Source organism: Olea europaea, chromosome 2, assembly GCF_002742605.1.
Source record: "Olea europaea var. sylvestris chromosome 2, O_europaea_v1, whole genome shotgun sequence".
Taxonomy (NCBI): domain Eukaryota; kingdom Viridiplantae; phylum Streptophyta; class Magnoliopsida; order Lamiales; family Oleaceae; genus Olea; species Olea europaea.
The window spans coordinates 28,161,326-28,176,627 of NC_036238.1; the positions used below are offsets into that span (position 1 = coordinate 28,161,326).

The 15,302-nt window shown below is 32.9% G+C and overlaps 2 protein-coding genes across 4 annotated transcripts; both read right to left on the reverse strand.

Moving 5' to 3' along the window:
- Nucleotides 1-2,508: 2,508 nt before the first annotated feature.
- LOC111369613 (U-box domain-containing protein 35-like) lies at nucleotides 2,509-9,653 on the reverse strand. 2 transcript variants are annotated; one of them, XM_022991198.1, is made up of 9 exons: nucleotides 9,286-9,650; nucleotides 8,599-8,696; nucleotides 7,292-7,413; nucleotides 6,761-6,940; nucleotides 5,688-6,255; nucleotides 4,949-5,050; nucleotides 4,445-4,873; nucleotides 3,262-4,022; nucleotides 2,509-3,029 (listed from the first exon to the last, which is right to left on the reverse strand). In XM_022991198.1, exons 1-8 carry the CDS (start codon nucleotides 9,452-9,454, stop codon nucleotides 3,273-3,275), a joined length of 2,418 nt encoding a protein of 805 aa, XP_022846966.1. In that variant the 5' UTR covers nucleotides 9,455-9,650; the 3' UTR covers nucleotides 2,509-3,029; nucleotides 3,262-3,272. The 2 variants fall into 2 exon arrangements, with proteins under 2 accessions (XP_022846966.1, XP_022846973.1); XM_022991205.1 differs by lacking the exon at nucleotides 6,761-6,940 and having other exon boundaries at nucleotides 9,286-9,653.
- Nucleotides 9,654-10,385: 732 nt separating this feature from the next.
- Nucleotides 10,386-13,042, reverse strand: LOC111369627. Of its 2 annotated transcripts, XM_022991218.1 has the most exons (6): nucleotides 12,972-13,042; nucleotides 11,851-12,890; nucleotides 11,676-11,763; nucleotides 11,112-11,602; nucleotides 10,839-11,009; nucleotides 10,386-10,661 (listed from the first exon to the last, which is right to left on the reverse strand). In XM_022991218.1, exons 2-5 carry the CDS (start codon nucleotides 12,018-12,020, stop codon nucleotides 10,853-10,855), a joined length of 906 nt encoding a protein of 301 aa, XP_022846986.1. In that variant the 5' UTR covers nucleotides 12,021-12,890; nucleotides 12,972-13,042; the 3' UTR covers nucleotides 10,386-10,661; nucleotides 10,839-10,852. The 2 variants fall into 2 exon arrangements, with proteins under 2 accessions (XP_022846986.1, XP_022846993.1); XM_022991225.1 differs by lacking the exons at nucleotides 10,386-10,661; nucleotides 10,839-11,009; nucleotides 11,112-11,602; nucleotides 11,676-11,763 and having other exon boundaries at nucleotides 11,779-12,645; nucleotides 12,744-12,890.
- Between the last annotated feature and the right edge of the window lie 2,260 nt (nucleotides 13,043-15,302).

A 15,302-nucleotide genomic window follows, 5' to 3' on the forward strand; every position in this document is an offset into this window, starting at 1 on the left:
CCCCCCCCCCCCCCCCCCCCCCCCCCGGGCCACTGCTGCCGCCTTGTAGAGTACCCCGTACCAAGTCCTCTGGCGACACTGTTGATCGCATCGTCCGTATCTCTATATGCGACCATACCACTCTCAAGGCCTGCGAAGAGCAGTTCGATGACCCCGTATTGGTTTCCAATTTGGCGGCCCGTATGACCTGACCCGTTGAGTACCCTGTTGATTTTCAACTTCAAGGTGTTCGTGGACTCAATGGACTTGACGCCGGAGACAAATTCCTTTGCGGGCATCGATGGAGGTACCGCCCAAGTAACCTATTCCGGTGTAGTACGTGAGATTCTCTCCCCATGAACGGTGTTGCGCGTAGGATTCCTCAGGGAAGAGATACTTCGGGGGAGGTAGGGAGATTGTATAGGGTTTGTATCGTGACCTGCAAGTCTTGATACGGATTGTAAAGTCGAGGAGTTGAATCGTTTTCATGGTCGCTGCCTTCATTTGGAGCACGAGGTTGTTCTCATTGGAGGATTATCGGGTGCCCGAATAGACGGATCGGGGCTCCGAGGAAGATGTGGCGATTATTTCTGGAGAGGGGAATGGGGGAGCCTTAGGTTTAGTGTCGATGGCGGGGGGGAATAAATATCGAAGGGGTCTTGGAATTGGTTTGTTATGTCCAGATTTACTCGATAATTCATCCGATGACTTCACAGTAACCAAAGAAGCCCCAAGAAAATGAGAGACATATTTGTTCATTTTTTGCTTTATTTAAAAGTTTGAGAAGCAATGAAGTCTTTTTACTCCTCTTAACAGGTCTTTTTGACGAAAACCTTCGTCAAAGAGAAAATGTGCTAATTATTATAATGTTGGTGACAAAAATATGTCGAAAAAAAAAAAAGAGACGTGAGTACAAAATAAACAAATATTAAACTCTTAACGTAATTAAAAATTAGGAAAATAGAAAAAAAGAAAAAGAAAATATAACCGCTCAAAGTATATTGAAGATGGCCATCAAGTGACTGAAATGCCCTTTTCTTCACACGATTCATTTTCGGGTAAATTATAGTATTGGTCACTGAACTTTACCCCAAGTTATCATTAACTCAATGAACTTCATAATGTAACCCATTGCTCGTTATGCTTTACATTGTATCCATCATCACTGAAATAAATTTTGGCCCTTTACTTTGACGAAAATGCACATGTAGCTCACAAAATCCTAATGTGACAACCATTCCACGTCAAAATATTCGGATACTCTTTAAAAATGAAATGTTATATATTTTAAATACTTTTTATTTAACATTTTAAAATAAAAAGTAAATTTAACTCTCTACATTTGACGAATCAAATATATTCTCATTTATATTTTGTCATTATTGGATGTAATAAAACTTTCATATATATTGAATTTTTATTTATTAACACACATATTTATAGCAATTAGCGACGTCCCGATAATAGCGTAAGCTTTTAGCAAGCAACTAAGCAGAATTTCGGTTTTCCAGCTTGGCCCTTTCATCGAAGAGTGATTTTTCTTTTCACATGCAAATGTGGCAATGGGTTGCAATGAGTACCCTAAAAGTACTCGAACGAAAGAAGGTATGTCTCTTCTGTTCCTTTCCCTTTTGTTCTACGCCCTGTAAGGGCAGAACTTTGCCCTGCCAGGCAAGGCAATTGAGATAAAGCTCATCATTCTCTGGAAGCAGTCTACACATTGAAAGGGGGGAGATCTTTTAGAATTACATTTTCTTTCTCGAAAAGAAGAGGTTTAAAGTTTAAGCCTAATCAATTTCAGTTCTTGTTGAAGGGGAGAGAATCTTATCTTATCAAGAAAATGTTATAATAGTAAGAAAGCAGACTATAGTGAAGAGTTTTACTTTTATAATTAGAGTTGGTAGTTGACTTCCATTCCTATGCTTCGGTTTAGTTACTATCTCCCTAACCCCTCAATTATAGTTTTAGCGTGAAAAAGGGTGGAAGGTGAAATCAAGCATTACACGGTCCCAACACTTTTACTAGTGGGAGATGACTTGCGAGTCCCAGCCCAGCCTTTTTCTTTTGAGATTCACTCATTCAATTCGTAAATGGAAAGTGACGTACCTCTCCTAAAAAAATACACTGCATGCTAAGTTGAATGGATTTCTTTTATATATATATATTGAAGTTAAAGGAAAAATAATAAATAATTTTTGGAAAAAATAAAACACAGAACAAAAAATAAAGTTTGTTATAACATATAAAAAATTTTCCTCTTCAAATTTAAAGACATTTTCTATTATGATCAAGACGCTCCTTAAAAAGTCTTTTGAAGATTCCTTTACGACCCTTGTAACTTTTTGTTCTGTATTTTGCTATGACATGTGAAATCCATTGTTATTTTTCTTATTAAAGTTAATTAAACATCAGAAGTATTTAACAAAATAACATTCAAATTTCTAGCCGCCACAGATTATTGAATCATTCTCAATGTTCTCCTGCACTAACATAATTGGTACATGCGACATGACAAGATTAAAGAAGAGAGACACCGTAACAAAATTTGAGTGGTGTCCAGTCTAATTACATTGACATTAAACGCTAGAATGGACAAATTATTAATAGCCCACATGTTTCCCTTCCTTTACATTATGGTTACCCCCCCTCTCTCTCTTCAAACCACAAATCACTTCAGCAGCAAAAAGAGAAAGTTAGAACCCTTCTATTTCTTCATCTAAAGTACGAGATGCTACTATTTCTATGTTCATGCATATACTATTTATCTACACTTTTTGAGCTTTAGAGGTTGCTAAATGTTTGACAAAATATTATAAAGCCTTAATGAGGGGAGGAAACTGAGAAGTGCATGGTAAGAAATAGAAAATTTGAGCCAGGGTGGTATTAGTAAAAAGCTTGCCGTGAGTCCTCAAGCCGTCGCTAGTTAGTTTTCCGGGCCCCATGAAGAGTTAATCTGGGGTTCCAAGTCTTGCAAATCTGCTGATGGTACTTTCAGATGCATATTTGCTATGATTTTCCATTTGCACCTCAGAATAGGTGATTCTGGTTTCCTGCTTGAAAGAAAAGGACAGCTTAACATTGTGTTACATACACAAAAAGATTTCATTCATTGCTACATTCGCACATGTTGTGCTGTAGGAAAGATTTAATAGTACTTGACAGTATTAGGGAACAAAAAGATGATGTATTGAATTCTTGTTTATCATTTATCATACCACAAAATCTTGTCTAGTACTACGTAACGAACAAACAGGAAAAGTACAGAGGAAACTGGTCACGTACCTGGCTTAAAGCTAAGCTTTTTGAAAATGTGGATATTGCAGATTCATAGGGTTGAATCCATCTTTGGCTTCATTTTCTAATCCGAGTTCTCTCAGTCGTTCAAGTTCTGGCAATATCACTGAATCGAGTTCTGGCCTGTCCCTCTTCCTCAGTTCACAACACTTCAAAGCCAATTTAGCCAATGATAAAGCCTCCTCAACTGGCCAATCTTTCACCATTTGATCGAGTATCTCTGTAAACTGCCCTTTCACAATAGCCCGCTCAACAATATAGGCCAGACCCATAGCAGGCTTGGCAGTGATCATTTGCAACAAAATTATACCAAAAGAATAAATATCCGATTTTGTTCCTAACATTCCAGTCTGTTGATACTCAGGGTCAATGTAACAGAATGTGCCCACTGCTGCTGTCATATGATACTGGGTAAGATTGTCGGCCAAAGATGAGGGAACTAACCTAGATAGGCCAACGTCACTTATCTTGCTCACGTAGTTACGATCCAATAAAATGTTGCCAGGTTTGAGGTCGCAATGCACAAGGGGATTTGGTCTTGTCTGATGGAGGAAGAGGAGGGCTGTAGCAATTTCAGCAGCTATTCTGAAACGGGTGCTCCATGGAATAGGTGGAGTGTCATTCTTAAGACATAGCCTGTCTTCTAAGCTTCCATTTTCCATGTACTCGTATACAAGGCAACAAAACTCGGGGCAGGCGCCCAAAAGGATTACCAAATTTGGATGCCTTAGGTGGCTCAACACCTCAAGCTACAGCATGAAAATACTAGAACAATTAGAAGATTGAATCGGCAAGTGCAATCGTGAGACACTACCAACTGAAAATTTCTGTTTTCCCGTTTTTTGATTAACGTTTAATCTTCTTTTTACTTTTTTTTTTATTTTTATTAATTTATGATTTGTATGATGCTCAAACAGCAAGGGTAACCTATTTAGGGCTACCTGCAATCCCAAAAAAAAAAATCTTGGAAATCTAAGGAGAATCAAATCACTGCTTTCTGACAATAAAAAAATAAAAAATAAAAAATAAATAAATAATTTGGTTGAGATAATGTACAGATTGTTTAAAGTTAACCAGGTGAAAAATATGTAGTCCTAAACCTGACCTAAACCAAGAAATTTTAGTTTTAAAATGACATTTGAATCATAAAGATAGAATTGGCATAGAGTACCTCTCTCTGAAATTGTTTTTGTCCTTGTGATAAGTCCGGCCTCAAAACCTTAATGGCAACAGATGTATGATCAAGAGTTGCTTTAAAGACAGACCCATATCCACCTTCACCTATCTTTCCTGAACTGGAGAAGCAATTAGTTGCAACTTCAATTTCGTCAATTAGGTATTTTCTATATCTAACTTCAATTCGTGACAATGCTTCCATTGCTTTCTGCTTCTCTTGAGCCTCCAACTTAAACTTTAGTTCTGCACGTTTTCGCTTTTCAGACTCCATTTCTGCGATCTGTTGAGCCTTATTTGCTGCTTCAACAGCTTCCTTGCACTTTTGCTTCTCCCTCTCTACTATAGCCAATGCAACCTCCTGCGCATGCTTGACTTCTTCTAACTTGTGTGCGTGCTCTGACTTCCATTGACCAATCTCTCTTACCTGGGATATAATATAATATTCCAATTGGAGTTAGGAGAAATACAAGCAGACAGCAAGTTGAAGTTGTCATGTTACCTTTTCCCTTGCAGTTACTGCTTCTTTACAAGCAGCATTGTAAAGCAGTGTGATTTGCTTCAGTTCAAATCTCAATCTCTTTAATTCATTCTCTAATTCTCCCTGACACGCATTATAGGCATTAGAGCTAGTTCATATGACAGTCAAAAGAAGACAAGTCTAGACTTTAGTCTGTGCATAAAGCAAACTATCATGGGAAACCAAAGATATTAACAGCAAAATTTTTCTAAATATTTCTCACAGTACAGCTTAAAGCTAATTAGGGCAAAAATTTCAACACACACAATTTTAGGTTATTGTAGAAACCACATCATATGCTAAAATAAAATCAGGATTGTTTAAAATATAATTGGATACTTGGCCACACATGAAACTAATTAGGTCACTTCTTCAAGTAAATTATCAGATAGTGGAATTTCAAAGTCTAAGCACATACTCATGTACATATGCTTATCTTGCAGCTTTGGCCACAAAATCAGACCCAACATCTGATCAATTCATATTTTGCAAAGTCGTGTGTTCTGTATAAACATATTCAATTCATGAAGATAAATTATACAATGACGAGAGGCCAATGAGTATTAGAATGACTTTAGATTATTGTGGGTGGAGGGGCAGAAAGAAGAGTGCCATAACTTGCTATTCTAAAATTTAACAGCTAACCTGCCTAATGAGTTATAAATTTCAGGATCACTCATTCTTTATTAGGCCCTAAAAACCAAGAACTATTTGAACTCACCGCTGCTTGGGAGGAGGTGGAGATCCTAGTGGCATCAGAAGTGCGGGGCTGGTCTAAAGGTTCAAATGATATATTGGATGACTGGAAACTCATCAAATCTGAAAGATCACTAGAGGAAGATACAGACTGAAATAAATTCTCTTTAGTGCGAAGATGAAGATTGAGATTGTTCATTTGTGGAGTGTTTTGCATAGATTCAAAGCTGGTGTCCGCCAAATTTGGAGGTGAAGGATTTTTACTGCCATAACGCCTTTCCCATGGAGACATTTGCAGAAATTCACTGCTATTGGTCACTGATAGAAGGGGAGATGAATTCTCGCTAACATAATGCATGTCATGAGCAGATTCAAAGTTGGCGTATGCCAAATATGGAGGAGTAGGATTTTTACTCCCATAACGTCTTTCCAATGGAGACATTTGCAGAACTCCACTGCTATTGGTCCCTGATTGAAAGACATATGAGTTCTTGCTAACAGAATGCATATCATGAGTAGTGTCTATCGACATTCTCTGGCTGCCTTCATCAGTTGATGATCTCTCAGATGCAGCAGATCTCCAACTACCAACACTGAAAGTTATGGGTTAGAATCATGAAACAAAAACTCGGAAAATAGCTTGTTGACATGCACACATGCTGTGAAAGAAGTGACACTTCAAGAAAATACTATGCAGTAAGGTAGAGAAGTTCTTAAAGGAATTGTCCAAAATAACATAAAAAGAAAACTCTCTCTCTTAAGCTGACAGATCATTGTCATGTCTCTATTTTAAGCTTTTAGATGAGGGGTCAAATTTATTCATTTAAAATTTGTTTTCAACACGCCCTTCATGTGCAGGTAAGATTAATTTTTTTATCAGAAGCCTAACACGTGCGCGGTTTTCTAGAAACGGGTGGTAGTGAGACTTATCCAGGTCCTTTTCTTGTTTTGAACCAATTTGAACATTCTCATCTAAAAGCTTCAGTTGTAAGAGGGAGACGTATTATTTATGTAATTATGGCTTCAATAGTCTCAAACTAGGAATAGGTATGATATTGTGCACTTCAAAATAGCAGGGCCATGAATTCCTTGAGTTACCTAAAAATATCTGCAGAGCTGGCCGTATCTGGCGAGAATCCAGTATGAGGTGATTGCCTTATGGTATTGGGCGAAACAGATTTAATTTTCAGAACTCTTGTCTTCGATACGGTATATACTGAACAGGAATTGGGTGCAGATTTTCCTAAAGAACTTGGCACATCTAGGTTTCTAAATGCCCTGAAAATAAAAAATAAAAAACTTTTATGGATGGAAAAAATAGTCAAGCAAGTAGAAATAGTTCCATACAAACTGTAAGAATAGTTCTGTTAAAAGGGAAACAGTAAAGGTAGGTTCAAGTTCCCATTTAATGGACACTACTTTTGTTATTCACCTCTTGATTCCTGATCATATATCAGGTGACTTCCCAGTTAAGTAATTCAATAAACACGGTGAGGGAGGGTGCAATGAAAGTTACACGATAAGGACATGATTTCGGTTCCGCTCGTTAAGATACTTGTTTTGTTTGGCCACTTGAAGATGGAAGCTTTATAACTAATTGATCAAGAGAGAAGGATGAACGAAGCATACCTTTTTATGTAACTCCGGCTTGAAGCACCAAGAACAATGGTGGTGATGGAATTATCAATTATATACTCAGTGAGTGCAGTTGCAACATCAGCCTCAAGGAGAATCACTTCCTTAGCATGGATCTGAAGTGATTACAATCAGCAATCAAGTATTGGTCATGTATGTGAAAAATAGTAGAGTTTCCATAGAAGATATTCATATGAGAGCTTGCCCAAGCTTTAAAAGTTTATTTAGTTTTAAAATGAAATACATTATCTGTTGTTCAGTGTTGGAATTTGTAAACAAATAAGACTTAAGAGTTGCTTCCAAAGTTAGTAATTTGCTTACGTAATGTAAGAAAAACATAACAATCTAAATAATTTTGGAAAGAAGAGGTTATGTGAGAGTAATTTACTTTTTATATAGCCCAACATTCACCCAACATTATAAAGACTACTTTGAAAGTTAAGTGAACATAAATCTATATTTAACCAAGCCAATTCAGAAGATTTAGTTCTAGTCCCTAATGTTCGTGTTTCAAGTGAGCTGAACATTCGGTGCACTAGCTTTCAAAAAATTGTTGTGATTAAGTTGCAATCGTCAAATTCTCAATATAAGAAGCTAATGGAGCCTTCATTTTATTGACCATTAAATATTGGTGCCATAACAAATAAGCATTTATTAGAGCATCTTCAAGAGACTCACTATTTTTAAAGAGTATATTCTATCATTTGAAGAGCATCTATAAATTTAAAGAGTTAAAATTTTAAAGTACCCCAACTAGCTCTTTATATTTAACACTTAATTTTACTACTCTAAAAAAATATTTATTATTTTTCTCTATCTTTTATTTTAACTAGCTTTTCTTTAGATTATTTTATTATTTTCCTATATTGAAAATCGAAATACTTTGAATGGATTTAATTATAGAGCCAAACCCACTCTATAAATTAAAATGTTAATTTAAAGAGTCTCTTGGAACATGATTTTAAAGGTTGGCTCTTTAAAATAGAGAACATCTCATATTTAAAGAGTCTCTTGAAGATGCTTTTAATCTCTATAAAGTATGTTTAGCAAGGTGGGTTGGCTAGTAATTAACACTGTTGAGGAAAAAAATAATCCATAATCATGTTTATTGTATAGTCTTGTCTAGAATTGTGTGCCAACCATGTACATAGAATATGTATGTTTTCATTCCAGCATCCTGCTTTAGGCAAAAGATCGGAATAGACTTATGGTGCATATGTCAAACAAATTTAAGTTCTTCATTGTTGCACTATAAAATTAAATGCAAATATGGTATAAACTGTGAATAAATTTTGGATTACCCTCTTTCGAGCACAAAGCCCACGGTAGGGAAGGAAGAACTGTGGAATTTCAGCCAGAGTAGGTGAACTACCTACTTTAGGGACGGCACCTTCTGCAGCTGCATTAGACAACAAATTTCAATACTCTCATAAAAATTAATTAAAATTTAAACGCAAGCAAAAATAATATCCATGACACTGGAATTTAGAAGTCATTTCCTAATGTAAATCAATAACAAAATGAAACCAACACAACATTCTCAAAAGATCAATCTGAATTTTAACAGGACTTGCTTCTTATTTGCTTCTGTTCGTATTGAGGCCCCTAATTTAATCCAAAAATACTCATCCATGCTGTTTTATGAATCACATTCCTAGGATATAATTTTTAATGACGTAGTTTTTCCCTCTCAACAGAGAATATAACATTATGAGAAGATTTCTTAACAATTAACATGAATACGGATTGAAATTCTAAGCCCTCATTCACACTTCCTCATCAAATCCAATGAAGTGCACTCGCTTCCAACACATTCTATCAATATTCATGATTCATTGCTTGAACGAAAAAAGGAAAAAAATAATTGCATGGATGGTTTTATAATATTCGTCGTCGACAATTTTTGACACTATAATTACCATGAAATGTACTGGCAAAACACAATAATCTTCAAATTCAATGTAAAGGAAGAAGAACAAGATACCTACCGGATCGCAAATTTTGTGGGATTGAAACATGGATAAGGATAATTTGATTATCCTTCAACGGTAAATTATCAAGGGTCCATTTGAGGGCAAATTGACTGTTCTTGTCTCTATCAATAGCTACGGCGGTGGTAATGATGCCTTCGTGCTGAGAATCTGGGTAATTCTCCATTTTTCATCACGAGACAATGGTTGCGCACGGCGGATGCACTAGGTAGCGGCACTACCAGCACGGTGGTTGCTGGCTTGGCGCTACCGGAACAACTCAACCATGCGCAAAAGGAATGGGAAAATGATTCAAATTTCTTGCTTTGCATTTTAGTCCTATTTTTGGGGACAATTGTATGTCAAATTTCTCCTGTTAGGTGAGTTAATCTCCACCTCTCTTTTTAATATACTAGTTCCTGGCCATGCAATGCATGGCTTGAATTTTGTTTAAGGTGATATTAGTGTGGTGGTTTATATTAGTATTGAATTTTTATTGTAATTCACTATTTTTAGCTTGTTTTATTTACTATGCTCTAATAAAGATTTTCATGTAGAATTTTTTTTGAGCTGTTTAGATGAAAAATAGTAGTTATTCTTTTCAATAGGCAAATTCGCAGTAATAATTTTGTTTTGTGCGTGAAATAGGTTTTTTAATTGTATATGAAAACTTGGTTATTATTATTTTCTGCAAATTATGTGAAACGTTTGTGCTGTAATTATTCTCAAAGTTTATGACATTTTCAAATGAGTAGCAAAAATAAGTGCAGCAGCATATCTGTTCATAAATATATTAGAAAGTTATATTTAAGGTATAAAATGAGAAGTATAAATATGGATTTGCTTTTATTTGTCCTAAATGAGTTGGTAAGAAGTATTTCTCTACTATTTCATTTAAAGTAGTTAATAAATAAATTATACTATTATAGATTATTTAACTTAATCTTATAAACATATAGACTGCTAAAGAAATTACTATGAGGGTTGATAAAAATTCTATAAAAATTCATATGATCAATTTTTTCAATCGTTTTATTGAATAATGATAATACATTTAACGAATATATAAATTATTTGCATAATGATTGTATTTAAAACACGTTGAATTAAACTTGTATAGAAAGAAAATTGAAATACAAATGGGATTATAATGATCACTTTCAAAAGTTGAATTAAGCTTGTAGAGAAAGAAAATTGAAATACAAATGAGATTATAATGATCACTTTCAAAAGTTAACAGCGTTATTACAAAAGGAAGAAAATGAAACATTGATAAGAAATTGTTAAAACGGCAATTCTTTGATATACTTGATATTTGAATACATGATACTTACATGATGGGTGATGAAAAGCTTTTTCTTCTTGGTTTCAACATCAATCATGATAGGGCATACCTATTAAAGCAAGAGAAAAGCTATTAGTAGAAGTAGAAAGAAACAAGACTAAAGTATATGTAGAAAAAATTGAGATTGAATTAATTAATGAATATAGACATTTATTTTGGTAATGCTTTTACCTTATTATAACTTTTGCTTTACATGATGGGGACATTATAAAAAAAAAAAAGTTACCTTCTTTGTTATGGTTATGATAAATATGGACGGAAAAAATATTCATTTTGACAGATATCTGTGACAATTTTTCGTCTGTATAAACGTATTTTCTCAATTGAAACTGCTTCTAATGGATATCCGAAAATGAAGCATTCAATGTATTTGAGAAGAAGAACTCCAGAGTTTGGCCTACAGAAAAAATAGTTTGAAGTTATTTTATAGTAATGCTATAAATGTAAAATAAAATTGAATAGAAAAATAAATATTAAAGTAAATTGTTGAGATACTTACCCATTATTTTGACAAGGTAGATACGGTATGATTTTCAATTTCATACGTTTATTTCTATGTTTTCGTAAATTTGGCTTCCCGAAGAAAATGTCAGTAGCTATTAATAATGATTGTACTATATCCAAAAATGGGGCTGCACGTAACTTGATTGCATCTGGTGTATGAATGTTGTGGCTGCAATCATATACTTGAAATTTCCACTTTTCAAAATCAACAAGAAAAATAAACCAACTGTTGCCTGGATATGCGACTGGAATCAATAAATAGTTGTATGTTATCCAGGGTCGAGCAAATGTAGGTAATTCTCCTTTTGTGTATTGCTCTAATGCCTGGAAATTATTCACAGAAGCGGTTGCTCCTTGTTTGATCGTTGTGTACCAATGAACACATTCATTCTCGAATCGAAAGTCCATGATTGCATATTCTTTTGAAACCGGGGAAGATGTATCATGAATGAGTCTTCGCAACAGCTTTAATTTTATATCAATATGCTAGTAAAAAAAATTTAAATTAGCTATATTAATAACGAAGTAAAATTAATTAAGATTGCTAAAGTTGACTTACCACAATATTTATATCTTTAATTTGATTTATTATATTTATCAGCGAATGTCTTGCGTATTGATTGTCGATTTCATCTTTCCAGTATGCACTATATAAGAAAAAATGAAATTGTTATTAAATAAGTAAAATACGAAATAGAATATTTAAGTTAACGAAGTTAAATTTAATATCTTACTCTGATGGATTTTCTGATATCCATTCTCTAATGTTTTTGTATTTGTCGATGTTATAATCTTCTAAAGTATTCGTTGCCATTGGTGATGGAGATTGTGTCTCTTTTTGCTTACCTTTTTTTTCTTTTGTTGATCTTTCGACGTCTTCTGCATGTTCAGATGTTGAAGGCATTTCAAATTCAGCTTAATTTGTTGGAGGGGGCAAATCATGTTGTACAGGCTACAACTGATTCCATATGTGATTTCCAGTTGGTTAACTGATTCTGCATATTTCGATTTTGTTCATCAATGTAAGACTTCATTAAACCGAAACTGGTATCCACATAAGAATGCATGTCAGATTGTATGCCCTGAAAATGTTCCTGTTGATTTTTTTGCTGCACTTCGAAAAATTGTTTTTGATTATCAAGAAGTGTCTGACAGAGAGTTTGTTGATTTTCAAGAATCGTATGATACTGAGCTTCTTGCTTTGTTGCTTCTTGAATCATCTGTGTTTTCAAGCTGTCGTAGAAACCAAAGACATCTTGTCTATGTACATTGAACATCTGTTCCATATCTTGTTTAGTTACATAGTCTGAAGTACCAGAAGAAGTAGATTCAATTCTATTTGAACTGTGTACAGTTGTTTCTTGTGGATGTATGTTATATACTCGAATTTGTTCTATTGTATTTTCCAATTCACCATTGACAATGCTATCTAGTGTACAATGTTGGTTGTCAATTGGCAGTGAAAGAGTTGTATACCAGAATGTTTCCAATTCTGCTTCAGTAGGATTTAACGTTGCAATTACTGTAATCTATAATTGTAATATTGTATAAAATATCAGACGTATTCTCTAAAATTTATTTATAAAGAATAAAACATATATTTAATTGTATACTGAAATGAACATACCTCTTCAGTAGCTAAAAATTCTTTAGTAACATTTTCCGCTAATACCATTTGAGGCTGTCATTTATGCATTCGTGGACATTTTAAACTTGTACGGATACGATGACCAAATTGTCGTCCAATTTTAGGAAAAGTTTCGTATATCCAATACTGAAATATAAGTAAAAAGGAATATTAACATTTTTACATGATTAAATTATATCGAATAGGGAATAAATGTAAGAAAAATACCTGGAATACAAGTGGATAACCATGCAATGAATATTTACATTCTGCTTGGTTATTTTGTTGCATTCTTCGTATTTTTTCAAGCTGTGATTCTTGTAATGAATGTAATAGAACAAAATATGCCTTACGTCCCCATGGATACGTAAGAAATTCATCAAGCTGTTCAACCATTCCAAGAGTTCTGTAATCGATGTGTCTTCCAGTTGGTTTTAAAACACATTCGACAAACATAACTAATCCCAACTTAAATTTATCTTTTCGGTCTTCACATATATGAAATACTTCAGAAAGTCTTATCATAGTTATTCGTTTTGAACCATCGAAGTATTCATCTCTAAGTCGAGTATTACTAAAATTTAGATCAACAGTAGGTTCATGACATGGCAATCCAGTTATGAGACAAAATTCTTGTAGGCCAAAACGAGCTACATGATCGTCTAGTTGTACCCAAACTTCGTTATTTTTACCACAGTTTATAAGTCTCATTATTAACTCATGTGTTAACTTGCTGCTAAATTTGTCGTTTTGCTTCTTATTCATATTTCCACAAATGAATCCATGGAATGGACTGCACAATAAAGAGGCTTGATCATCTGCATTTATAAGTTCTACAAAATCTTTAAAATATTGAAGATTTGCAAATTGAGTAATTGTAGTAGAGAACCATTGATTTGGAGATAATATGTATTCTAGTGATATCTGCAAAAAGTAATAAAAAACTGTTTAGTAGTCAACAAATTTATTCATATACTAATTTAACATAATTTTTTAGAAACTGACTAATTTTGTTCATGATGATGAATAACATTTTAGAAACTGCAACTTCATGAAAAAAAAATTTAGTATTATATCTATACTATTTGAACCATTGTGTTTTGTATTTGATGTGAAACTGTATATATATATATTGTGATGGAAAGGATAATTGGTTACAATTGTATGAAACTTTATGATATTTTTATAGTTTCATATTAGAAATATAATAGTACAATATATAAATCGAAACAACATAATTTGAACTATGATTGATATGTAGTTTGAATAAATAAAATTTGTTAACTTTAATATTTATGCAATATATTTAAAGAAAAAATTATACGAAAGTTAAAATAAATCAAATGATAGTTAATAACTATATGTGTATAAAACATAGAAAAACGAAAATTTTGATTAAGTTCATTATGTTCACCTTTAGATAAAATGAATTTATATGTATAATTTAAATAAATAAAAATGAAGATATGTATGTTTGTGAAAGGGTTTTTAATTAAAAAAAATAATGGTATAATGTAATTGAGAATTATAGTAATTAAAAAATTAATTAATTAATTAAAAGAATTTTTTTTGATGTTAATAGATTATTGAAATTTTTTACATTAGACGTGGTAGTTGATCGTAGAAAAGAAATTATATTAAATGTGTTAAATTTGTATTTTTTTTGAAGTACTAAATTCAAGAAACTAAATTTGTATTTTTTTGTGAAAGGGTTTTTAATAAAAAAAATTATGGTATAATGTAATTGAGAATTATAGTAATTAAAAAATTAATTAAGTAAAAGAAATATTTTTTGATGTTAATAGATAATTGAAATTTTTTACATTAGACGTGGTAGTTGATCGTAGAAAAGAAATTATATTAAATGTGTTAAATCTGTATTTTTTTTGAAGTACTAAATTCGAGAAATTAAATGTTATAATTAAAAGATTAAAAATAAATATTTAACAAGGAATGTTAAAATATATTTACCCCTCGCATTTTATTTTATTCTTGAATATGGAAATTTGATATTAAAATTCTAAATATAAAAAATGCATTTTTGAGTCGAATTTAGGAAAAGAATATTATTATTTAATGAAAGTAAAACTTTATTCTTGAATATGGAAATTTGATATTAAAATTCTAAATATAAAAAATGTATTTTTGAGTCGAATTTTGGAAAAGAATATAATTATTTAATGAAATTAAAAGGGTTACGAAAAATTTTAAGATGACTGGTTATATAATAATTTGTATTTATTGTAAAATATTTTTAATTTTATAAATAATGAAAGATGAGTTTTATATTATAATTTGTATTTATTGTAAAATGTTTTTAATTTTATAAATAATAAATTTTTGGGTATAATGTATTTTTTTTTATTGTAACGTTTTGGAGACACTCCGCGCAGCGCGGAGCATAAAGGCGCCAAGATCACCCCGCGCAACCCGAAGCGATCTCTGCGCAGTCCGGAGCGTGGTCACTCCGAGCAGCTTGGAGTGATTCTGCCGAAGGAGTCGTGCTTTCTAAATTCAAATTTTTCATGTTCTTCGAGTTATTAACAAACTTGAGATTTA

Bases quoted from the DNA above. Each gene is read 5' to 3' on its own strand.
- LOC111369627 (XM_022991218.1), bottom strand. From the start codon at position 12,020: ATGCCTTCAACATCTGAACATGCAGAAGACGTCGAAAGATCAACAAAA. The intron at 11,603-11,675 runs GTAAGTCAACTT...TTTTTTTACTAG, and splicing joins TTAAAGATATAAATATTGTG to CATATTGATATAAAATTAAA. The intron at 11,010-11,111 runs GTAAGTATCTCA...TTTTTTCTGTAG, and splicing joins CTACCTTGTCAAAATAATGG to GCCAAACTCTGGAGTTCTTC.
- LOC111369613 (XM_022991198.1), bottom strand. From the start codon at position 9,454: ATGGAGAATTACCCAGATTCTCAGCACGAAGGCATCATTACCACCGCC. The intron at 5,051-5,687 runs GTGAGTTCAAAT...AATGCGTGTCAG, and splicing joins CCACCTCCTCCCAAGCAGCG to GGAGAATTAGAGAATGAATT. The intron at 4,023-4,444 runs GTACTCTATGCC...TTCATGCTGTAG, and splicing joins AAAAACAATTTCAGAGAGAG to CTTGAGGTGTTGAGCCACCT.